General features: G+C 36.4%; 1 protein-coding gene across 3 annotated transcripts in view; it reads right to left on the bottom strand.

The window, feature by feature from the left end:
- Nucleotides 1–27,265, bottom strand: part of Tenm1 (teneurin transmembrane protein 1) — an 825,611-nt gene that overhangs the window by 115,518 nt on the left and 682,828 nt on the right. For all 3 annotated transcript variants that reach the window (XM_026784949.1, XM_013350458.2, XM_026784950.1), the window contains 3 exons: nt 21,992–22,253; nt 19,312–19,579; nt 3,944–4,087 (listed from right to left, as the gene is read on the bottom strand). In XM_026784949.1, coding sequence (XP_026640750.1) covers nt 3,944–4,087; nt 19,312–19,579; nt 21,992–22,253 — 674 coding nt within the window. The remainder of the gene's footprint in view (nt 1–3,943; nt 4,088–19,311; nt 19,580–21,991; nt 22,254–27,265) is intronic.

The following is a 27,265-nucleotide window of genomic DNA, read 5'->3' as shown; positions in this document are numbered from 1 at the left end:
AGGATTTAGAGTAATTAATTCAATATGATTAATAAGGTTGAATTTCATTTCCCTCCCCAAACATTTAATTTTAGTGCATCAATAGTGTAATTTTAATGAAATGGGAGGAAGGGAAGGAAACTAGAATGACAGTCATGCAACATCATTGAAAAGAAATAGCCTGATGATTGTTAGTCAAATATTCAACCAATGAGAGTATGATACATTCTTTAGTAATTGAGGAAACCACTGTTTAGCATGTCAGTACTTCAACAATTCACGATAGGGTGTACTATTCAAAAAATATTTCCAATTATTGGCTTGGAAATACCAGATTTGCTATTAACATCTATTTTCACAGGTAGATCTCCATTTTTTATATCAATATAATGGTATAGCTAACAACTGCTCTCCAAATGACATGTTATTACCAGGCTCCTGGCAATTTAAAAGCTAAAGATGGCTATTCTAACCCATTCTTCTAAGCCTGCAATTCCACAACTCCCCTTTTCGATTAGAAAGCCCAGTACTCTATCAAAAAAAGAAGAATGATTAAAGGAAATAAAACATAAGGCAATGTACTTTCTGATTACATCTCTACAATTGATGTCTTGCTTTCATGCAAGGTACTAAAGTGCCCATGTACTGAAATTACCATTTCTGTTTAAAGCTGAAGCAATCAAAACAAAAATGGGCAAACCTTTTTTGTATTGCCCTGGAAAAATAGATCATTTTGAAGGGTGTTTTTGTTGTTTTAAGAATCTGTTTAACCTTCTATTCCACAGAGCCAAGCCATACCATACAATGATTTAACATCAATTCTTTTGCAAAAGGTTACTCTGAAAGTATTTTGTTTATGTTTCTGAAAATCTTGATCAATTACTGCTGCTTCTTTTCCAGTGTATTCTGCCATGCATGCTGTTTTGTAACCGGACAACACACACTATTTATGTGGAGGCCAACTTCTTCCTAAGGATTGGGTGTCTTGTTTATACTTAACAATGAAATCTCACTGGATGGGATACCTTTTCTCCCCCATGTTTTCTCTTTCTCTGATTCAAAATGAGAGCCAAGTTTGCACAGTAATAAGGTAAGCACATTTTAAAACCGACTATTCCTATCTTTCTGCTACCTCGCTCAAAAGTTCTTCTGAAGCTTACAAACAAGTTTAAAATAAAATTCCCTCTGGAAGCCAGTGGGTGGTGCTTTATGCTGATTTCAAAGAAGAAACCATTTTTCAGACTTATGACCAACAAGGGATGCAATACATATTTCTCTTTCTTACTACTTGACTGAGAGGATATAAACACAAACTGGGAGATACGCCAGTGTGATCAATGGCAGTTTACTTCTCCCGGTAAAACCATGTGTTGACAAACTACTGGCCTATCTGGGAGGCTAAGGAAATTTGCTATTTCCTATAGATAGCCATGTACAATTAGTACCCTGGATTGTTCTAATATTTTTTAACTATTAGTTCCTAGGAAACACCAGAGGATGTTAGAAAAAATATGCTAATCTCTGTAAGGAATAATAAAATAATACTTTAAAAATACTAAAAGGAATGAATATGAACTTGACAATCAATTTGTTGAAAACATGTATTTCTAGAGTTTTTTATCACAGTGATAGTAAAAAGTGTGTATGTACATCAGTTTGAATATTTAGAAAGCTTTCCCACAAGCAATAGTTAATTGTCAGGTAAATACAATTGTGGTACCTGAAATGACAAGCGATCTGAACACAGTGCCTATTGGAAACTACCCACTGCATAATGATTTGGGAGTCAGAGCAAAACTGCGCCTAGAATGGCAGCAGACATCCAATCTAATTATAGGTGTCTTTTTAACCAGTGAGAGGAAATTGGAGGAAGATAGATTCTTGTTTCTAATCTACTATCTGTCTCAAATCAAAAAGGCTGGGTGCCTAAAGAGTTAGGCTTTTTCATGAGAGAAGTGGAATGGGGGAATTTGGAAAGACATTGTTTCTGCCTTAATCAGTCAGAAAAGACCATCTGACCCGAGGGGGAAGAGCATTGCTTTCTAAATTGGTGTCCCCAACCCTGCTCCCTTGCATTTATCAGTCCTGCTTTTAAAATTGCCTTTGTGGGTGGGGTTTTGACCTCAGAATCACCCTAAGACAGGCGTTTGTATTCAAGGTCAAACTGAAAGGCATCAGTGGAGCTGGCTTTGAATCTATTTCTTGGCAAGTGGGATGAGTTCTTGGTGAGAAAGACAATGCCTCTACAAATAAGATGGTAAATATAAAAATGTCCCTTGGCAGATGAGAAGCTATCCAAAATAGTAAGGTTTCTTTTCCCGAATAAAATGATCAGAAAGGTAGAAACAGAAAGCAGACTTAGTGAGGCTTCTGGTAATGCAAGAAGTTTTTCTGTTGGGATAAAATATCCTGAATGCAGCTTTTGGTGATCGTAGGACAAGTACAAATTTTCTAAGCATCATTTAAGTGTGCACTTCAAATGAGTAAGTTTTGTGGTGTCGAAATTATACCTCAATAAAGCAGTTCAAAATTCTCAGAAGTAACTTCATACCTAATTACCTAAAAAGTAATTGTGGGTGAATTAGGGATGTAAGGAATGTGTGGTTCCTAAAGCCAGCTTCCTGAATAGCTCCCCTCTGCTTCAAAGTCTGTGTGAAGCAAATGATAAGAAGATACAAGGCTGGGAGCACACAGCTGGGGGCTGGTTCCATTGAGGTCATTTCCCACTTTGTGTTTAATGTCAATGGCAGGCGTTTGAAAGAGACAATCTATATATGCCAATAAAAGTGAGTGGAAAAGAAACAGCTGCTTAAAATGTCAAACTCTTTCAAACCAAAACAAAAAAACCCCTAATAATTTAATAAGTGGCATCTGCCCTTTTGCTTCTGTACTCTGAAAACTGTGGCTCTCCTTTTGACAACTGAAAAAAATTGACATTTTACATCTGTGCTTGAAGCTTTACTGTTAAAGCAAACAAACAAACAATTTGAAATGGAACTTAGCATCTTCCTTCAAGAGGAAAGGGGACGTACATTGGTGACATACAGCAATGGATTTATTACCCTATGTCTCACACTGGGGCGAAGATAGATTTTTGTCATTCTATTAGTAGAGCAAGTCTGCTTATTTTCACTAATCAAAATTTCCGTGTGGCTATTTTTCACTACATATACAAATAGACCAATATTATGGGCATAATTGCAAAGTAGAGATCTTAGCTTCACAAAATAACTCAGATTTATTCCATAAATATAGGGTGGACAGAAGGGTGGCTGAACTAAGGTTAAATTCATTTTTGTCTTCTGAAAATGCAATGTGAAGTGTATGAACTAGCCCAGGTTCTTAGAAACTACCTCTTTCCACAAAAAGACAATATGGTTTTTGTGGTGAAAAGTTCCAAGCAGTGGATGTTTATAGGAAATTGGGATGGAAATCCCAAGGACCAGTTTCTAGGAGTGCAAAAGTAAGTGGAGAAGTTTGAATGAGTAGTAAAATCAGTGTAAACACAGGAGATACATATGATCCTTTCTCATACTTGATTTTCTTATTTACTTGAGGCTTCAATTACAAACTAAGAAGTGATAATAAGTGAGAGTGTTCTGATTCTGAGACACTAAAACAAATTTATCGTCAAATTATTTTGATGATTCCTATAATTTGATGTCTACACTGTGCACACTCTGTACACTCTGTACACTATGCACACTCTGTACACTCTGTACACTCTCTACACTCTGTACCACTCTGTACACTATGCACACTCTGTACACTCTGTACACTATGCACACTCTGTACACTATGCACACTCTGTACACTATGCACACTCTGTACACTCTGAACACTATGTCTAAGTGTCATCCTTGTAGGTGATTTTTCTCTTACATTTGACCAAATTTTCAACAACAAATGTGTACTAAACAGTATTAGGAAACTGGTATTAATACAAATTTTGAAAGTAGCTCACCACTTTGAGGATTAAAAATATGATGCTTATTCAAGGACCAGCCTCCTAGGTTCGATGCATCCATCTCAAAGCCCTGTAAAACGACTGTCCTTTGTTCCCAGAGAATAAAGTTAGGGCACATCTCATATTCATATCCCACAGACACTGCAAAGAAAGAGTTAATAGTGTATTAGAAAATTGTAAAATATTTACTTTGTATTCACACTGGTTGATAATTATGTGATTATTGATTTGCTATTTATTTTTGATTTGGGGTGAAATTTAATAGCACATGACTTTCACCTGGCATAGTTTGGAACTGTACACAGAATGGCATTAGTTACTCCAAAATGTCCAGCCAGTGAATCCTGGGTATATATATGAAGCATTAAGTGAGTGGATGCTGTGATAGCTAGTTAGGTACCATATGCACGTGAACATTCAACTTCATTCTGGGCTTTCTGATTAGATTCTGCCATGTAAATCTAAGGAGAGATGCTCTTTGAGAATTAAGAACACATGGTGTAATTCCTCTCAGTACTTTTATAGGTGAAGTACAGGATAAAGCTTGTTTCTCACTTCTCTAGAGCATAAAATGCATTCAGGAAATGGACTTTGGAGTGCTGAACCACTTATGCAACACTTGAATACATAAGAAACTAATAAAATTGATTTAGTCAATTCATATATTTTCTATACCAACAGCCTTTACTTTACTAAGAGGTGTGAATTTGCTTAGAGAGCTGAAACTGTAAATTATACGTTGTGTATATTATGTTTTTCTTTCTGCATATAGAGTACCAATGGGACATCACCCAAGCATTTGGCTCCAACTCTTATGAAGCACAGATGTTGTGCATTAAACGTGGAACCATAGTATGCCTCTAAAAATGGGAAGTTCAGAATGCGGTACCTTGGATGTCTCTGTCCTACTGAAATATGTATAGCTCAAGCATACCAAATCATAGCCATTTTCTCAGTTGGTGAACCTGCTTACCTGTTGGAACCCCAAATTTCTGCCTTATGAATTTCAAAATGCTTTCTATCTTCGTAATGTTCTAAGCCTGAGAGAACTGACTCATTACACTGCACATCCCAAAGGTGCTTTTGCTTCTCTGGCAGCTTAAAATAGACCCAGTTGGTCTGTCTTCTGATACTGCTTTCCAGTACCAGCCTCTACCAGATCTTTACATGTCCTTGGAGAGTTCAGTTCTTCCTTTGCTGTTTGGTTATGAAAACTGGCAGAGAAAACAGGTGCTTAAGCAATGGCAGCATAATGGGTCAAAAATAAAAAAGGAAAGCAAATTAGTTCTGGTTACCGGCATTATTATTTGATCAGAAAAATAATTAAGTTGATTTGCTTGTGTATGTGTATGTAAGAGTCCATATGTAGATAAGTCATAGATTGTGAGTATACTATTCTTTATAAGTGCTTGGCCAGTTTGAAGTTGTAGGCTACATTTCTTTTGGCTCCTCAACCCAACAAGGCTAGGAGTAAGAAATCACAATAGTTCCTGCTGGGCACGACTTGAGATTAGAAGGGCCATACCGTTGACATTAAGTTTACTGTTATCATCTTGAAACCCTTCGTAGTTTTTAGAGAAGGGCATATGTATTTTCATTTTTGTTTCACTGGGCCTCACAAATTACATAATCAGTTCTGATATCACCGCAGTTCTATCAGCTATCAGATGATTAAGACTCATGGGAACTTATTTTTTTCTGGTATGCATACATGTTTGTGTGTGTTTGCATATATGTGGAATCCAGAGGAGGTTGACATCTAGTGTGCCCTTTAAATTTTAACATCTAATCTATCTATCTATCTATCTATCTATCTATCTATCTATCTATCTATCTATCTATCTATCTATCTATCTACATGTACGTATTTGTGCCTCTTCCAAATGTGCATGTGGAAGTTAGAGGAGAACATCTGTGCTCAGCTCCTTCTTTCCACCATGCTGTTTCCAGTCAGCTAACTCAGGTCATCAGGCTTGGTTAGAAGCACCTTTAATAGCTGAGCCATCTTGCTGGCCCCACCCCTATTTTTGATGATGGGAGCAGTCTATTGGTAAACTGAGCTCATCAGTTCAGCAAGACTGACTGACTAGCTAGTCCAGGGATCCTCTTCTTTACGCTTTCTCAGTTCTAGGATTACAAATGCAAGCCATCGCACCTAGATTCTACATGGTTTGGGTGACAGAAGTCAGGCCTCCATGCCCTCTACCTACGGAGCAGTTCTCCGTTTCTGCAAACCCATTTGTAATTTTAGTCTCTACTAAGCAACATTATCAAGAGAGAGCAGTAGGCAAGGACAATTACTAATCATAAAATGAAAGGAATCTCTAAAGGGAAATTATTAGAGGGTTCTCTGTATAGCGCTGCTATCTATGAAGATAGGTGCAAATAGGATCTCTGAGTTAAAAGGAACCTCAAAGATAATCCCTGATTGTACTTATCTCACTAATCAATGCTGTCTACAGTTTTCCTGCTATCTCACCGTAGCTCTTATACTGGTTAAAACAACTCAAAACAGCCGAGTTTAGATCAAGAGAAGAAAAACTTTGACTTTCTTATCTGTTGGTAAGTAAGTTTGGGGTCTCAGGCAAATTCTTCTTCATCTCCAAGTTGGAAGAAGGGCATTAAAACTGGTCCTTCTTATGCTATTATGGGTTATGAAGTATTTAATGGTGAATCTTGTGAACAATATCATGGATATTCTTTCTGGAAAGTGAAAATATGCACAGAATTTTGTATACCAATCTAGGTGGTAGTTGTCTTAATATCAAAATAATATTTCTGGACTTAGGACACATATATTTAAGAATCCTTTTCACTTCCCCTTTATCATTACCACTATGTGATTCTAAATTGCACTCCCTTTACATGATATTTACAAGTTTAGGATCAACGTAACAAGCCAAATAGTGCAATGTGTCTCATGTTGGAAAGATCAGATGATTAGAGAACACATTAAAGAACATGTTGGTGTATAGAATGACACGATTTCTGCTTCTATTGCCAATGTTTAAAAGTCTCGATTAATAAATAATCACAACAATAATGATCACCAGTTTCTTTAAAGTCATCATCTCTTTCCTCACAGTATGTCTGGCAATTACGGGGTCTGACTTCTGTACATTGGAAGCCTGGTAAGCACCTCTAGAATCCCTTCTCCGGAAGGTGATTGTGTAGTTTAGCAAATAAGTAATGTGCCTTGGTGACCTCTGATGATGGTGCGGAGCCTTTTTTTCCCTCTCAGTAACAGTTAAAGATCATCCTAACTCGGCAGCAGGAAACGCTTACATAAAGCATCAATTAAACAGTTCTCGATGCAACGGTAATGAGACACACATACTCTTTTCACCGCCTTCTAGCTGCTCTCTGAATTGCTCTCCAGTCTGCAACAAAAAAGTGCATTGGCTGCAAACCCCACAATTATATTACTTTTTTCTCCCCAGTCACAGCAAATAGCAACAAGGCAAGCACTTAATAAGTTCCCTCTAATTTTTATTAGATTTACTTTCTCCTGAGAAAGCTCTATGAGCTAATAAAGTTATAATTTATACTTAAGACTTGTCCAAAATTCCAACTGACTTTAATGAGAATGGCTGTGTGTTGGTGTATTTGTGTGTGTGTGTGTGTGTGTGTGTGTGTGTGTGTGTGTGTGTGTGTGTGTGCAGATCCTTGCTCAGAGTAACAAGGCGAGGTTCCTTTCTTGCAGAGCCCTCTTAGCTTAATCCTGAAACTTACAATTGGCTTCTGAGAATGGAAAGTTTCTCTCTATGATGCTTAACTGCTCTCCAAATGCAAGAGGACTAGCAAATGCAATAGCAGCACAATCTTCAGCTTCTCGTGGAAGCAGACCGCAATGCACTAAAGCCCCAGTGTTTTGTATAATTAAATATAGAAAAAGTGGTTTATATTGGATCCAGTGCTAAAAATGCTAAGCCTTGACATAACATTCTGCTCAGTACCATGACAGCTGCTGTGCTAAGTAAGCAGACTGGACCATGACCAGTTTCTGGTCTCTTCCCTATAGCACTGGATCATTAACACAGTATTGTATAAGTCACAGATTCAGCCTCTGGCACTCTGGAGTAGAGCTAGGAAAACTAGTATAATAAGAGAGAAAACTAATTCAACAGTATTTCAGAAGGGCTGTAGAAGTGGTTTAGACTGGCAGTGAGCAGGGAAAGGTAGGCAAAGGGTCATGGGTTATACTTCACAGGATGTGGCACAGGGCCCCATGCTGCTGTAAAATTATTGGGAGGGCAATTGGAAAAGAGTCAATATGGAAAAATGCATTCTTTGAGCCATGTGGCATCTTCCTTTGTGACACCCTTAACTCCATCTAGAGTTATGCCTTTCCATAGTCTGTGTCTCACATGTATGCAGAGATAGTAAGTGAATATTCGCTAAGCATGAGTCACTGGTTGTCCTGTGCACATACTATTTTTCGCAGAGAGCTGTGTTTTCTGATCATAGGTGCATACCTCTGACTTCATTGTTAGTCTTCTTGCAAATCTCCCACTGGAATATAAAGAAAACTGAATGCAAAAGACTAGCTTATTCCCTCTGAGGCATTTGAAAAAGCCCTCTTAATGTTTATTTTACTTATATGGGCAGCATTATTCACCACTTGTGGACTATAAGAAGGCTATGGGGCCACACTGTCTATGACATCTAGTTTTGTAAATATATACCATTCATCTATAATGGCTAGAATAAGGGATTGACATTAAGTAGCCAAGGTAAAGATACAATGTAATGAAGCTGATATGTGAAATATGACAAGATGAAGCAAATGATTTTCAATAGCTTCAGGCTAAGGCTTCAGAATTCATAATGCTTGCATTTATGAAAGTAATATATAATTAAAGGTGATCTGATAGTCAGTGGAAAAATTTGTGTTACATTCATGAACTAAGCATACATCTAGAAATAATTTGAAGACATTTAAAGAATAACAAGAAATAAAAATCCTTTTCTTCAAAAAGAAGCCATTCAATAGAACAATAAATATTTTCCATTAAAACTATATTAATACAAACCCAGGAAATGACAGAAAACAAAACACCCAAAGAATCAAATGAAAGCCATAACAACAGATCAACACTGTGTTGACAACATGCTACCTATTGTAAATAAGTGAGTGTTCTCAACGTTGTATCTTTTCCTATTCTCTAGTAATTTATTAGAAAATAGCGTGACCTCAGAGGTTCCTTGATTTGACATGTTGCCTGATTGCCTGAAATGCTTTGTTTACCTGTAATTCTCAGTTTTTTAATACTGTCGGCATCAGATGGTAGGTTTTTATTGAGGGCCTTTTCAACATTTGTGGAAATAGTCATATCTTTTTCACCTTTAAGCTTCTAAGAAAGTGAGTTTTAGCAATAGATTTCCCAAGGCTGAACCATCATGTGGTCCTAAATTAAATCCAACCTGATCATGATACATTATCCTTGCTCCAGTTACTGGATTTGGCTTGGGAACTACTAATACTTTACTGAGGAAATGTACTCTACCCATTCACAAAAAGGGTTATGCAAGATAATATTAAAAGATATGTATTTGGACAAGTAGAAAAAGGGCATTTAGGAGTGTGAGTAGCTATTCAACTGTTTCATACTAGGCTGCATACTGAAATATAATTTTGTAATACTTTTTTTTCTGGATAATTTCTTCAAGTCTAATTGCATGAAGACCAGAAAGATGTTCTGGGATTATATACAAATTTGTGAGTGCCTTTGCGTATTCCTCTTACTGTGGAGCGATATCATTCCCCTACACAGGCAAGGCTAAGGGGTCACTTCTGACTTTATTCACTTGTTTGTTCAATCATTCAACAAATATGCAATATTTATTGAGTACCTCCTGCTTACAGGCACTGTATGGGGCACATGGGATATGAGGATGAATAAAACAGAATAAAGCAGAATTCCTCTTGGCGCAGCTTATAGTCTAGTGATACAAAAAATATGAAAGAAAAATTAATAGCTCACACAATTACTTACATATGTTTTGATAAATGTTACAAGAAGAAAATGTGTACTATTAGGAATGATTCTAATAAGGGAATTCATGGCAGATCGGGGAGACAAAGAGAAGAGGTTTACCTAATGAGGTTTCCCTCACTTGTGGGGGGCACAATCTAAGACCTCTTTCTGGATGTCTGAAATTGTGACTGGTATCAAATCTATGTTGGTGCTTTCGTCTATGTGCCCTGCAGCATTGTCACACAGTAATCAGAGTTAATCTGTCTTTCCATGTTTCATGCTGTGGTGTCTCCTTTGCACAACTATTCTTGTGCTTTGGAGTCATTAAGTAAATTAACCGTTAATTGAACACAAGCACTCCAATAGCTTAGCAGTTGATTTGATAACTGACACGACTGTGTGACATTAATAGGCCATTAGCATATACACTATGGATATGCTGGACAAATAGAGAATGCTTTTCTTGCTTTTGAAATTATTATTGTCATGCAAGCATGCTGTGTGTGTGTATGTGTGTGTGTGTGCGTGTGTGTGTGTGTGAGTGCACATGTGCCTGTGCCATACTGAACCACATAGAGGTTGGAGGACAACTTTGTCTAGTCATCTCTCCCCTTTTACCGCTACACAAGTTCTAAGGATGGAGCCCAGGTCGTCAGACTTGCATGTCAAGCAGTTTACTAGCCGAGCCATCTCACTGCCGTAAATTATTCCTGTCTTGGCAAGATCGAATGGCGAGAGATATCATTATGCTGCTTGGAATGGCATGCAGTCTAAAACGGCATGGAGTATTTATTTCCAGAAATTTTCACTTAACATTTTCAGACTTCAGTTCACTGGGTAACTGAAACCAAGAAAAGTGAAACCACAGATAAGAGGAAAGGAGGGTACTGCATAGGATCACCTTGACTAACAAGGACCTGTGTTTGCAAGCTGAAAATATTTGGAGTAAAAAATGCATTTAATACACTTAACCTTGTGTACTTCAGAACTTAGTAAGACAGCTCACTATATAAGATCAGTTATTTACTCTTTTAATTCAGTGACTAACTGGGAACTACAGCTTTCTGCTGCTTCCCAGCAACACCAGGGCATGTGATAACTACTGCATATCACTAGGCAGGGAAAACATCAAAATTCAAAGTATGGCTTTTACTAAATGTACATTGCTTTTATGCCACTGTAACATCATGACATAGAAAAATTGAAAGTTAACCTTGCATTAGTTTGGGGGGGGTGCTATCTGTGTAGGGAAAACCATTTTAGGCAGAAAGAGTAACATGTGTTGAACACTTTGATACTTGGCATTTTTATGAAATTTAAAGAAGGTCAGATTGGTTGGAGTCACTTTTTTCCCAGTGCATCAAAAATAAAGAACCACAATTATTCTCAACCTCACCTAGTAAAAGGTAAAACAAAAGATTGCTATCCTTTATTTTTTAGACAATTTTGTTTGGGTAGGTGATTCAAGAGAGAGACTCACTTTGGAAATGGGCTTTTAAAAATGTGCTTGAGTAAAAGGGATGTAAAAGAAATACCCTTTTATTCTCAAAAGCACCTAGTTTTGACAGATAAAGTATGTTCTCACCCAATTTTGAAGGACTATAATTGTAATATCTTGAGATATGTTGGGAGAAAGGAGTTGAAGGCAAGAATAGTTGAAGATACTGACTTGATTGGTAAGTTGTATGTTTTGCTAAAACATGTTTTTTTCTGTCTCTAGATTTTGTTATCCTACAAATGACTTTCAAACTTTTATTCCTGAATGTCACATGAAAGAGTTTGTTGATTTTGACCCACAATACATATACATATATGGTAACACACACACACACAAAACACACACATGCACAGACTGAAATAAAGTGTTCCTATGCATCATATTTTGATACTTTCTATTGTGTTCTTGTCACTTTTGTCCTATTATTACCTAATAAATTATATTCTATTATTCCAAAATGCTGCTAGACTCATGAAATGAGTTTTACGATCTAACCATGAGTTTAACCAGACTGAAATGGACACATAGTACTTGCTTACCAGAGTATTAGGGTAAGTCCTAGACTTTCTTACTTTAGAGATTCTATCTCATATTAAAATGGCCATAACTTATATCCCACACTAAACATTTCATATTTAAGTTTAAAAAAATTAATAGTAGCTTAAAAGCTGTCACAATGCTTGGTTTTGCAGCCACTCAACATTTATTTGTCGTGATCTTTCTGGTTTGCTTTTTCATACTTTGCTTTAAAGTTGCAAGCATGTAATTGTTCCTTAAAAAACTTAAAGCCTGGGCACTGTGACTATAAAGTTGACAGTCTAACACAGTTCTGCTCTCAGTTAGCAATTATGAATTAATCAGTGGAAAGAAATGATGAGAGATTATTATCTATGCTAGCTTTTCTGACAGAAAGCCAGTGGGGCATAGAATTGGGTGCTTGTTAAAGTGGGGTGTTCTCTCATTGGATCAAGAATGACAGAAGAAAAGACATATAGGACTGGAAGATCTGAGTTGGAATTCTGTCTCTGTACAGGCTTTTCGGCTCTTTCTGAACCTGGTTCTTCCTCTAGATATTGGAAACCTTATTAATTTTGCCATGCCTACCAAGCAGGAATGCTATATGGATTAAAATGAAATAATGTATGTGAAAGTACCTTGCAAATTGTAAAGCACTCCCCATTTATTATTAAAATATTCGGTGGGTACTGTTCTTGTGGCTGCCCAGCTTGCTTAGGTTTTACTGAAGGAAAATTTATGAACACTAAAGCATCATTCTCAGGAATGTTTTGTGTGCACAAAGCAGCCATAGCTTAGCACCTATTACTATTAATGTTCCCCTGTTTCTCTCTAACACAATTTAGACGGACTCCTATGCATTGTGAGCCTTTAAGAAGTCTAGTTCTCACAGAAACACCACTCTTTCTTGCCAAACTACTGTACTAAATAATTTTGCAATCATTGTTGCCAATAACCTTGAAGAAAAATAGGATTGTTTATAGCACTGCTACTAAAGGCAGATGGCTGATTTCCTGAACTTCCAGGACTTTAAACCTCTGCAGTTTAATTTAATTAAAATGAAGGCCAGGCAGAATGCATTATTATACATTGATAATAGATGCAGACACAGGCAGACATAGGGAATTATTTTGACAAAATTCACATAATGGATGTAGATCAGAGGCCCCGAACAAGCCAGTTCGTCACATTAAATACACCATCTCTAGAATTTTAACAGCACCATGAACTTAACAATAGTGACTTTTTAAAATACTGTTTTGCAAGCCATATAGTTGGGAAGGAAACTAAATAAAATACAATGATTTCTAGACATTATACTTTATTTAGAGCCAGGGAATGAAGCACTAGGTCCAAATCATTTCAAATGCTCACATGGAGTTTTCAGCAGGGCAGTCTTGTCCATGAATCAGACAGCAAATTCTTTAAGCTGGATGAATCAGTGATTTGGGCTTTTGTAGTGAACCTTAGGGTGAGTTTTACTCTTCTTCTGCTTGATCAATAGTGTACTTGGATTAATAAATCTTATCAGTTGCCACCAATACTTCTTGTAGTAGAGAGTCCACAAAATCCCTATTGGTAATGTATTCAGTCTTGTATTATACCAGCTGCAAAGTCTGTTTCATTGTGGAAAATGGTGGAATAGCCTAGGATTTTAAACACTGCTCTTTCCATTTTGGTTGTCTTTCAATAGTTTATTCTTCTTTTGTGACATTCTGGCCCGTAGATATTATACCAATTCCCCACAGCTGAGCCACGTGGCAAGCAAGATTGCCACATTTCAAACTAAGCAGCATTTCAACCTAGATAGTCTCCATCACTTCAAATTCATCTTATTTAAATTTGGACTCCTCTTAGTCCATCATCCTGAAATCGGTGGGCCAGAGATTGACAGTTAATTGGTACGAGAAGGAACAAGAGTTGAGTCCTTCTTGGCCATAGCCTTAATCAAAATCCTTGGTATAAGTAGAACATTATGAATGATGGAAAGGCTTATATCAATTTCCTATTGCTACTGTGAAAAAGTGTCACATGTTAAAAGAATTCAAATAAAATAAATTTGTCATTTTATAGTTGAAGTAGTCATGAGTCTAAAATGGGTCCCATGAACAAAATCCAAGATGTTAGCCGAACTGAACTAACATCTACAGACTTTAAGGGTACATACCATATCTGTCTTTCCCAGCTAGCTCCTAGTGGCCAGCCATATTTCTCGTTTTGTGATTTCCATACCCCTTCTTCAAAATAGACACTGCTTATCTGTCTATGTCATTATTGCATAGTTATACCTTTCTATAACTCTAACCTTTTCATCTTTCTCTTTCACTTTCAAGAGCTTTCTGATATTATGTGGTCTAGACAAAGTAGGGCAATATCTAATCATATATTCAAAACTAATCGACAAACTAAAATTTGTTTGTAATCGTAATTCTCTTTTGTCATGCAGCATAATATACTTAGAAGTGACAGGTGGACATTTTAAGGAGGGGTGGTTATGTTTATGTTACCAAATAGCTACATTAAGCACTTTGAGTTTAAAAGCAATCTGAGCAATGCCGTATATTGACACCGTTGTTACTATTTGATGGGAAACTTTGTCTATTTACACTCATAGTAGTACAGTAATTATAAAATACTGCCATGTTTGCAAGTAAATGTGCAGAGTATATTCTAGATGTTGACATAGAATCTCAATAAGCACACATTTAATAAAAATGCCTCCATACATTTATCTCTTCAAGTTTTTGGTGTGTTCTTTAGGGGTTCACAATCCTTCAGAGTAGTTGACCCTCCAATTTTATTATATCATTTATTCAGTTGCTTTACCATTCTTAGAAAATTATCTCATTTTCTGTGATGGAAGAAGAATTTACTTGTTCTAGGGATAAGATCCCCCCCCATTGGTTGTCCAATGCAGAGTGGTCAGCCCTGAAACCGTATACTCACAAACAGAAAAGATTGAGGGAGAAAATTGTATTTACTTGTATTGTTTGATTGCACACTAGTAATTAAAGAAAAGGAGGCTATTAACTTGAGAGTGGGCGGCATGGAAGGGGTTTGAGAATGGGTAGCTAGGAGTGACTAGAAGAAGGAAAGAGAGGAGTGAAAGTGATCAAATTATATTTTCATTAAACATATTGAAATTATTGTAAGGAAAAAACCCACCAATAACAGGCTAGGATAAGGCATGAATATACTTAATCTATAGATATATGCTAACATAGATTATAGATGAAATCTATAAATATAAGATAAACTAGACTTTTCCTTCAATAAAGATTGATGTTTTCTTTTTCCTTATTGACTAACCTTTTTTACAAACCAAATGCTTTTAAAACGGGTTCAAATGTGGTGAACACTGAAATAACCAAGCACCTGTTTTCTTTCTCAAGCTAAGGAAAAAGGGATGGTGCTAAAGGATATGTAGTAAATAAAGTCTCTTTAGCCACTAGCCCCTTAAATCATGGCTAACAGGGACATTGCCTACAAGGCAAATAATCTATATTCTAGCTTAGTTACTATTTGTGCAATTATTTAGGCCTTTTCTTTGGGAGCTTTGCCAGTTTCCTTGCTCCATTCTGAAAGTTTCCCTTAAGTGTATAAAGAACCATTGTCTTGTTTTACACTTTGGGTATTTTCAAGACATTTCATTACCCATAGCTTTTATTACTGTCACTAGCATTAGAAAAAAAGGAATAACATATATTAATACTATTTTACTTAAAAAAATTGAGATTACATTTACAAATTTCTGCTCTTCCTTTTAGTACTTCCAAAACCTCCCAGATAGCATTTTAATTAATGCTGTTTTGCAGTCAGAATGACAAACAGATGAACAATATGAATGAAGACGTCAACATCATAATCTACACATTTTTGTTTATATATGTGGTTTACATGTTTCCTTAATTAAAGGTAAGTGTATTAGTAAATCCCTCATTGAAGATGATTAAGGAGAACAAAGAAGGCTTAGAATATTTATTGATGGAGATATTTAAAGAGACGCAATTCATGTATGAAATGAGGTTTAGTATATGGTGCAGCCAGAAGCTAGCTTGATACTTCAGTCACTAAAATGCTTACTATGCATGCACAAGGACCTGAGTTCAATCCTGTAACTCTACATGCAAAGTCTGGTGCTATAATCACAATGCTGGGAAGCAGAGACAGGAGGATCCCTGGGGCTTGCTAGATAGGTGAACTAGCCAGATCAGTGCATTCTAGTTTGATTGATACATACTATCTCAAAAACAATAGAGAAGGAGTTATTGAGGAAGATCCTTGACATCAACCTCCATATACATTCGTATCCATGTATACCAGCACGTATTCATACACGTGCAAACAAATTGTGCAGTCACTGAAGAAAATAGTTAGGTGGTTTCTTGGTAATTTAAACACAGTATGCATACTGTCCAGAAATCTATGTATATATGCAAAAGAATTAAAATACATGATTTTAATCTACACAAAGATTTATAGGAACACTATTCAAAGGACAGAAAGTGAAAACAGTGCCAATGTCCTTGAGTTCATAAAAGAACAAACATGTATGGTGTATGCCTATAATAGAATATTAATCAGTCACAACGAAATGGAAGGAAGCACAGCTATATGTGATTACATGGATGAGCACTGGTAATGTTAGGCCAAGTGAAAGAAGTCAAACCCAAAAGACCACTTATTGTATGGTGTTATCAGTTTGAAAAATACAAATTAGGGGAGCATAAGAAGACAAAAAGGCGATCAACAGATTCCAGGGCCAGGGGAGAGAGAGGTGGAAAGGCAACTGCTAATATGTTGGGGGGCTTTGTGGGGGTAATGACAAAAATGATCCGGATTTAGATATTGGTGGTGGCTGCAGAACATTTTGAACTGTGCAAATTGCCTTCTATAAATGTAGGGAAGGTTTTATTAGATATGTAAATTATGTCCCAACAAAGCTGTTATTTTTCTGAAATCAGGTTGAGCTTCATGTATATAAATCTTGTGAGGAAATAATAGAAATCATAATAGTTAGCTCTTTATCAGGATGTTGGATAAATTTGTGCATGTTGCAGCTTAAGAAAATAACAGTTAATGGCAACACCAACAACTAAGCTAACCTTTACATTCAGGAGGGGTCTAAGGAGGTTCATAAATAACTGGAAAATAAAAGCTATAGAGAAATGTAAGAAATTTTGGGTTGTTCTGACTAGCAAAACACGCTAGTATCTGGAGTGGCCAATTATGGGGCTTTGAGTATATTGCAGCCATGGTCACAGAAGGACTCAGGCAGTGCTTACTAGGAGTTTGAATGACAGAATGGGCAAAGCTAAAGAAAAAACTAGTAGTGGAAAACAATCAGACTGGCAGTAATGGACAGTACTGGGAAGTCTTCTTGTCTTATAGGGGCAAGGGAGAGAATGATGATGAAGAGATCAGAGAGGGCTTGGAGACAGCTGGCTACTCACTAGGAAAATAGACTGAACCTAGGGAAGGAGTTTGGCTCTAGAACTTTCTTTTTCTTTTTTAAAGCAAGCTTTTATTAAATACTGGCGTTGTGAGGGTGGGATCCCAGTATGGTATCAGAGACTTCAGCGAAGAAGGCCAGATCCAGCAGATGAGCCTTTGGACAACACATTCAATTGACAGTTCCCTCGTTACCCCTGTAGAGGAAGGATGGAGCACTCTGTCGTGCTGGGAAATCGGGCCTCTCACAAAGTTCCGTGGTCATACTAGAGCTTGGGGGGGTCAGGGGAGGCAGACCTGCAGTCAGCCAGTGGATTATCCCCCATGCCACCGACAGCCCCCCAGTTCCTATCCCCCACCCCCGATCTCAGTACCTGTGAATTGTCAGGAGCACCAGGAGGGTCTCTGGTCTGAGAGTTCCCGTGTCTGGTGCAAAGTCATTCTCCACAGTAACTGTAGCAGGAAGAGTCGTGGGAGAAGCGGAGGGCAGCCCCCCAGATGTGCCCAAGAAACAGCCTTCTGTGAGGGTCTGCGCTGCAGGAATGTGGAGAGTGGAGAGTACCTTTCTTCCCTTAAGCCCAGAGAAGCTGATCTTTGTCCTGTGAAGGGCCTCTTAAGTGGCCCTCTTGGATATGCAAATGCAAGACCAGTCAACAGCCAGCGTCCTCAGATTCCTGTATAGAGGGCCTTTTGTGGCCATAGGTGGCAGGCTTGCTTTTTTATTTTTAAGTGGGAGTTTTATTTTTTTTAATTTATTTATTTATTAAAGATTTCTGTCTCTTCCCCGCCACCGCCTCCCATTTCCCTCGCCCTCCCCCAATTAAGTCCCCCCCAACTTTCTTATAACTGCTACACTCAAGAAAGAATGAACATTGGCTGGCCAGAAAGTGTAGTGGAAATTAGCCTGCTGGTAGAGTTTGGCATTGCAGTTTTTCTGTGCTGTACATTGACTGATGTACATTGATATTCTTTCGAATAGGAATCTGAATGCACGATAAATAAAGTCATCAGAATAGTAGTTGGATACACGAGAGAAAGGGAGCGTCATTAGTATAGCAGTAGAGGTACACTCACTGGTAAGTAAGATCCAGTCCCTGTTGGGGGAAGCAGTGAAATCTTGTTGAAGGGACTGAGGTAATCCAAACCTGCCCATGCTCCTTGTATTCTAATAAAGTCTAACATAGATTAAATTGTTAGTTAAATATTTGAATTTTAACTAGGCAAAGAAAAGACACCAGATCTTTTCATTTTCCTTTGGAAAAAGGAGAAAAATTTGATACGCTATAGTCTGAAATGTATTGCTTAGCTATGTGGGGTTATATCACAGCAAGCACTTCCAAGGAAGGATGTGAAAACAGCTCCTCCAGAGTCAGCTTCCAATCTGTCCCTAGATTTCTAGTCTGTATGGTAACATTCTCTGTCAAGATTAGAGAAAATCAAAAGAAATAGGAAATTAGGATGGTGTTTTTTATTTAACCTACTGAAGTAATAAGTTAATGGAGTATAACTGTCTTAGGCATAAATGATAACAAGTAGAGATGCCTATATGTTAGAATTTTGTAGTTTCTAAGTGGAAATGACAGTCTAAATGTCAAATTCAAAAACAAGGCTTGCAGAACACCACACCAAAGGTCACTGTTAGAAGGCAACATTCAGTTCTGGAGACAGTTATAAGATAAATTTGATATTGTGTGATACCTGTGGTATGTTGCTATCATGAAACTAAAATAATTTTTAAGGAACAATATATCAAAGTGGAATTCCAAGCAGGTCCAAAGTGTGTATTTACATGAAAAAGAATACCTAATATTCCTTAACTGGAAGAAAAATCATTTAATATTCCAAATCAAATTAAAGCATATCTAGTATGTTCTGTTTTGTAAGCAAAATACTGCTATTTAAACAGAAATATTTCAACATACCCAAAGCTTCTGTCAGGCCCCAAACCTTCTGTCCATAGATGTCTGTCTTATTCCAAGCAAATGTGTAGACAAGATTAATTGCAGCAGGAAACCACTTCTGTGTGAGTCGCCCTTCCACAGCTACTGTGAGGTGTACTTTAATCATGCCCACGGGAATCGTTGAATGTGTCAAAATGATCCGTAGCAAAGTTTTATACCCAGGTGTTCGACTGCTCAGGTAACTCAGCCTCACAAAGCTAGAAGGAATTGGGATTTCCTCCTGTACAACCTAAAATTGAAACACACAAAACAAAACAAAAATTAGCTCTCCAGTGGCCACAGGTAGAGGAAGCTAACATATGCTTTGCTGTCTGCGAACCAGACTAAAGGCCAGTGAATACTGGGATCTACTGATGCCAAGTCATGTATTTCCAGATTTTTAGGAGACTGGGTGACCAAAATTTCAATTTTCCATCAAATCTGAATAAGAATGAGAAATACAGCCAATGCTACAGCTTGCTCTCATCTTCTACCGCCAGGCATGACTGTAAAGAACAATTTTATTCTTTCATCGTTGTTCCAAAAATCGCTTAGCAAGGCTTGGGAAAGATCACACTGCTGAATGTCAAGCAATTCCATGCTCTGCGTTCTATTAAGGGGTCGTCTACTTATATAAACACAGACACACACAGACACACACAGACACACACACACACACACACACACACACACACACACACACACCCTTACTTGGTTCACATATCTCAAATCAATTGCCTATTTAGGATGGGTATCCTAAGAGGAAGCAGGTTTAGCAAGTGATATTTACTGACAAAGATTATGGGATCCCTGGAATTAATCTTTATTGAAACCATTATGTTTGTTTACATTGGAGCTTTGGAATGATCTGGAGATCAAATTTTTAATCACAGTTTTTTTTCATATTTTTCATTGTGACTGTATGTACAAATGGCTGGGTATAAGTTTCTCTAACTTGGCACCAATGACAGAAAAGAAAATTCCCACTAATTCCTCCGTAAATCTTGTAGTAAACATTGGTTTCAGAGTGAAAATGCCATTTGGCTTTGTAAATTAACTGCTATTACTTATTTGTTTATTACTACAGATAGAAATAAATGTCAAAAACTGGTAACTAAAATTGAATCTTCTATTCCATCATTTTCATCTTTCAAAACAGAATAGCTGAAGCGTCCATATTATTCAGTAAATTTAAGATAATGTGGCACACGTAAATATTGTTTGTGTCTTGTTTTATTATTAACAAAGTACTTTTTATCCTTCAGCTTCTTCATACTTGCATGTAAAATCCACAGAACAGACTGTTAAACACAAAGCAACACATACTTTTCCAATGACCTATTTTCTCTTGTAAAGCCTTTAAAATTTGTCTTATTTTTAATAATGTGTGTGTATGTGTGTGTCTGTCTATGTGTCTGTGTATGTACATGTGAGTGCAGGTACCCATGGGGGCCAGAAGAGGACATTCCATGCTATGAAGCTGGGGTTATAAACAATTGTGAGCTACCAAGTCTAGGTGCTGGAAATCAGACTTGAATCCTCAAGAGGAATAACCAGTATACTGAACTGAAAGTCATTCCTTCAGTCCCTCTTCTATATTCTTTGTACAGCATTATTTCCTCTACATTATATGTCTCAGATTAAAATTGTCCACTGGCTTTTTAAAATTCTTTTAACTGTAGTTAACACATTTGTTACCTTAGTATTTATTTTCATAAGGAAATACATAATTCTATTTTTGAAATCCTTTGTTTTTTTCTTTGTGGAAGAATTAGTATGCCAGTCAGATATACTCATTACTTTCCTGTTTTTCTTATTTCCTAAGGAAAAGTGTTAGAATAGCCAAGACAGCCAACACTTTGTGTTGCTTTTCCCAGAGACAGTTATCTTTGTGTGAGGCGTCTTTAGTAGGGGATTCTGAGAGCTTTTGAGGCTGTTGTGATGTAGTAAAAGTTAATCCAATCTTGGAGTGTCCATTAAACTCTTTTAGGAGTACACTTCTTGAGTTTTGGATCTGTATGACTGATATGTCCATTTATTTGGCATCCACTTTTAAATAGCATTAGAATGTTTTTATAATATCGTCTAGGAATGGTATTATGACTGTTGGAGTGGCTTAAAACTGAATTTCGATAAATAATAATTCTCAGGAAATCTACACTCTAAAACTCAAATACTTAGAAGCAATTTTGTACAAAGCACACCCACTCCAGGCTAGAAAACCACCTTTACTAAATACAGCTAAACAAGAACTTCTATGACTTCTGAGAACAACAACAATAAATATAACCCGCACAATGGAAGAAAAGCAGATTTTTAAAGAAGCTTCAATTTCAGAACCACAAACACTCCAAGATCATCGATTATACTGCTATCACTATTAAGCCAGCTCGCCATGTTTTTTTAGGGCACTGTATTAATTAGGTCAAAGTTGACCCTTTCTCTTGATAGCTAGTTCATCTTGCTATTTCCAGGCCACAGATACTGCACTAATATCCTTGCCAATAATGTATTAGAAAGACTTCATTCAAATGCTTCTTGTAAAAAAATCAAGGGACCCATATTTTAGGAAGAGTGAGAATGACAGAAAAAAATATCCATAATACATTGCTAAACATACTAATGACTATAACTTTATACTTTTGAAGCCCAATATACCTACCTGTAGTTCAGGGACAATAGTTCCCCTTTCTGGACAGGACCCTCCAAATGATGTAAGTGGTGAAGGAAGCACAATAGGGTTTGGGCTGATGAAGTTGGAAATATCACAGGATGGTGAGTCTGCCGTAATTCTCTGCATGATTACTTTCTCCACCACAATAAACTGATTCCAAGGCAACCAGAGTGTTCTCTTTTCAGACAAGAAAGGCGATCGGTCAAAAAGTAAGACAACAGAGATACCACCAATGGCTACGAGGTCAAAGCTAAGAAGAACCAAAAGGAGGAAGAGAAGGCAAAAGAGGAGGAGGGGAAGGAGGAGAAAAATTAGGAGAAACACGATGAATATATGAGCAGTTCAAATATAATAAATTTTGAAATTAAAAATAGTTCAATTATAGCTTTATTTCCTACTTTTTGAAAATTATTTCCACTTTTATTTTCTGTTTTATAAATCTCTATTCACTAGGTGTTCATTTCATGGATGATTTCTTTTTATCACTCAGTAGATTTTTGATATGGGATTTTGTATCAGTAGTTGATATTCACCAGATTTAAAAAACCAATTTAATATTGTCTTAAACCAAATAATTGTAAGCTTTTCTTATAAAGCCAAATCTGAAATTACTGCTTTCACTTGTGTTAAGGAACACATAAGGATGACTAGCTAAATTTTGCAGTATTTCAAATATGCATATTCATCCTGAAAATTTTATAAGTAACTATATATAGTATATAGATATATTTACAAATATATGCAAACATATATTCTTTATACATATGTATAAAAGGAAAGAGCCAAAGGTTAAATGTCTTTTTCAGGGATACAAATATAGTGTCAGAAATTAGACAGTGTCTCTAAGATAATTTTGGGAGAAACATACCAGCACAGGAAAAGTGTTCAGGGAAATGTGAACTAAACCATGCATGAACCTCCTGCATCTGACAACCATCTCCTGCTCCTGATTGTGCCTGAATTCCATATTTAGGATTTCTGATTCTGACTTCTTATTGTAAGACAATTGGTAACTTATCCTGCTCACATCTGCCTCCAGCTCTTCTGTATCTCTGAACAAAAGAAGACTCTCTTCTGTAAGCCAACTATGTCCCACAACAGAAGTGGTCCCTGACAAGACTATTGTATCAGAGCATAAAAGCCTCAGATTTCATTTCATTCTGCACTGATCGTTTCACCTCACTTCTTTTTTAAGTATAATGATGTCTTTGAGGTAATGTACTTGAAAGCACTCAAAAAGGTGGAATATGATAAAAAGTAACAAAATGATGAATCATTATCATTATATCTTAAAAATGGATAAAAGATAATATGATGCTCCTTAATAGTCAAAGCACTGCAAGTACATAAGGGAACAATATAAGCATCTCCTTACATTAGAAAAGGTCTTTCAGTAAAAACACTTCTTCAATGCTAAAAAAACCTGATAGGGAAACTGACTAAATTATGGACATCTTACCACTTCCCTTATGTGACATTTATTAGGGTAAGTCAAGTATTACCATTTATCTCTTGTTGAAGAAATTTTCCAGGTAAAGAGAATAACTAGTAGCCAAGGATGGATAATATGTTTTTATTGTTGCCATTTAAGTAAAGTAGCAGTAATATTAAGACAAATTCCCCAAGGAGAATTTAAGAACAAAGTTAGGAAATAATCTTGATGTGAACTTAAGAAGAAAATCCAAACAGCTTGTACTTTAGACAGAGAGGGTGAATTCATGATAACATAGAAGCAGTTTAAGACAAATGTCATGGGGGAAAGTCCAATATTGTTTGTCAAGAAATCTTTCCTTTTGATCACCCTGTATGTAGACTTGACCTCATGTCCTTTGCCAAATGCACTTGCTTTGTACAAACATTAAGCCTTAACTTCTTATGTCTAGAGTGCTTATTTATTGAAAAAAAACAAACAATAACAAATATAAAGACCCAAAAGGTAGATTATCCAAGTAATAACATAGCTATCTAGGAAATATTGTGTTTCTACAAAGAGTAAGCAAAGAGAGCAGCCACATTTTTGTGGGAAGAATGAGTTTGACTTTAAATACATCTCAGTTTGGGTCTCTCCTCTATCATATTAACTTTGTGTCTGAGTTATTTTTTTAAATTTCCATGAACTGTATTTATATATTATTCATAATGGATCCAATATGGTAAATTTATGTTTATAGCTACTGCTGCAACTAAGACACTTAAGTGTTGAGTACATAGCTAGGAATCAGCACATGTTAGTGTTGTCCTCAAATTAGATGTATTCTCCTACTAAATTTTTTACACATTTTTGGTTGCAATTCAAATAACTTGTAGGCTAGCTTTTGATTACTTTCAGGAAGAGTTACTGCCTTTTGAGTTCTTCTCAAAACTTCCTCTAGGCTTCTTATGGTATTTGTTTCAACTTGGTTAAGCTATGAAACTTGGTTACTCAACCAAATGTAAATCTTAAATATTGGGGGAGATATTTTGGTATGGGAATATTTTGATGATAAGGTTAATTTCTACAACCACTTAAGTCATAGAGATTTTCTTGATGATGTGAGTGGGTCCTAGTCAACCATTTCAAAGACTTAGAACAAGACTAAGTGAAGATTCCTCAGGCTTTGCACAAGTTGTTCTTTGAAGTTTTCAGTGGATCGACTTGCTCTATAGATATTAGATGAGCAGACTCCACAATAAGTCCAATTCTTGAAATCAATTCAAATATCTCTCTCTCTCTCAATATATATATGGAGTTTGAGTTTTAACTCTATCATCTCTATCATATTAAACTCTGCTGGGGCTGATTTTTATATCTCCATGAGCTGTAGTTATATATTTATAGCTACTGTTGTAATTGAATGCATTATTTCTGGAAATAAAACAAAGATATATATATATATATATATATATGTTTTCCAGAAATAAAACACACACATATATATACATATATAAAAATTAAGTTAGATCTCTCTACACTTAACATATAAATATTCTGTTTTCTCTGTTTTCTTGAAGAGTATTGACTCTCATTTCCCTTCTTCCAACCTGGCTGTACAAAGGAAATATTGTCTGGCTTACTCATTGACATGGAAGCAGAAGGCAGATCTATGCCCTAAAATTAACTTCAACTTTTGCAATGCCAAGCAGAATTCCCTCAGAATAACTTATTCTTTGACATTTTTCTTATCCAAAATCCCCTCCATTTATATATTACTAAGAATATGTTTTTATGTTATATGACAGTAAGTGTAAAAGCCCCACGAATGGTTGTTTGCAGATTTTCATCAATCTATAAGATGTCAAACCAGTCCTGTTCATAGGTGGAAAATTATCGAGACCTCTATGATGTCTTATGATATCCATCAATCAGGGTGGATCAGAGGGAAATGCCTTTATCTTCCACCCTTGACAGAAGGTTCCTGAAACATCTAATGTTTCTCAGGAACCTATTTGTAAAAGTTATTTCAGCCCTGTATTGACTATGAGTTCCATTTCTATACTGAAGGTGGTAAATCATTGAAAGAACAAGATAGACTGAGTTGAAATCTTGGGCTCTATCCTCACCACCTGTGCTAATCTCATTAAGTTTTGCCTTTTGCCCAAAGGAGAAGATATAAATAGTAGATATAATAATCCATAGGGGCTATTATGAAGAGTAAGACAATGACATTAATAAACATATTTGGCATACAGGAAACTCTAATGCAAATTCGTGCTTTCTTTAGACTTGACTTTTCTTTTCTGCTACCCTTGTCCTTTTCTAGATGAGTATATAGACTTCTATCGGAGTGTCTAGACAGAGGTCTCAGTCTCCTTTCACCATTCTTTCTTTCGCTTTGTTTGATAGTGCTTTTGTCTTATATCCTGGATCTTCTCCATGTCTCTAGGAAAGGTTTTGTCAATTTGACATTTGTTAATAATGGAGACAATCTGTAGTCCACATAGAAATGTTCTTTGACATAAGCTTGCAGAAGTGAGTTCCCCAAGATAGGGATGCTGCTGGCAGGATCTGCCAGCACTGCAGTAGATTTGTAGGACTGATATATGGAGACATAGGGCCTTCCCAGAATCTTGGACCTCACACTTTGTTGACTTAGTATCTACATGATATATCAGCTTTTCTATAATCTTTATTTTTGGATGTATTTTACATATGATATTGTACTTTAGAAATGTTCTTAGTCTGAGGTAGCAACAAGCAGACATATAAAAGGAAAATCTTATCACAGTCACATTAAGTCTGAGAAATGCTAATGGGACAGTCTGGATGGCATTTAGGGTACATATTTTGAACGTATACACTCTTTATGAATCCCAAGAAGAATGTCATTGCCAGAGGGGACTCTTGCTAGTATCTCTCATTTACATAAATCTGCTTTTCTCAGAAAGCTCATTAGAGGAGGGTCTTGGCATTTTAAACACAAAGTGTACAAATGTCAACAAAAATTATTCTCTATAATGTTGTCTGTCATCTGGAAATAAAAGCTTTTCGATATTTTAGATATCAAAATTCTTTTAGATTCTTTTATAAAGATAAAATGAAGCATTGACTCAAGCTGAAGCCCCATCACACCTCCATGACAGGTCAGAAGAAGTCAAACAATTCTTTTCTCAATTAATATGTATGATTCAAGATAATGGCATGACAGAGTGTAGTTTCATATATCAGTTACTGGTGAGTGAATGTGCAAAATTCTGTCATTCAACCCAAATGAGAGAAAGGTCCCCTTGAAGTAACAGAGAGTTCTAATTATGGACTATTTGACAGGAAATATTGTTTCCCTAACAGCTTTGTGAAGCTTGTTATAATAACTAGATGACTGCTTAGTAATGTAATTTACATACAAATAATTTCTAAGCTCTCTGAAACCAGTTTCTTGTCTTAAGTAGGTTAAAAACCTTCTCTTTATGGCCTTTAATTTTTACACACATTTTCTTGACAAGCAGTTCAAAAACTAAATTCAGCAGAGCTCAAGTTGTGCAATTAGCATTTCTGAAGTGGGCAGGACTAATAAGGTTTGATTGTAGGTTCTTGAAATAAGATAGTCCCTCACACTGTGATAAAGCTCTGATCCAACAGGTCTTTTGTGAGTATTGAAGTGGTTTGTTATGAGTAGGACATGTTAAGGGTAGCCACCTGGAGACTAGGGCACCTCAAGACTATTATTATAGTGTTCCTGAGTGTCATAAATAGCTACCTTCAAGATGGACACATAGGTCTATTGACTCAAGGATTCTGAACAAGTGTCTGTCTAAGTGACAGCAACAAAAATGTTTTTGGGAGAA

This window comes from Microtus ochrogaster, chromosome X, assembly GCF_000317375.1.
Source record: "Microtus ochrogaster isolate Prairie Vole_2 chromosome X, MicOch1.0, whole genome shotgun sequence".
NCBI classification, from domain to species: Eukaryota; Metazoa; Chordata; class Mammalia; order Rodentia; family Cricetidae; genus Microtus; species Microtus ochrogaster.
This window is presented reverse-complemented; position numbering and strand designations above follow the sequence as displayed.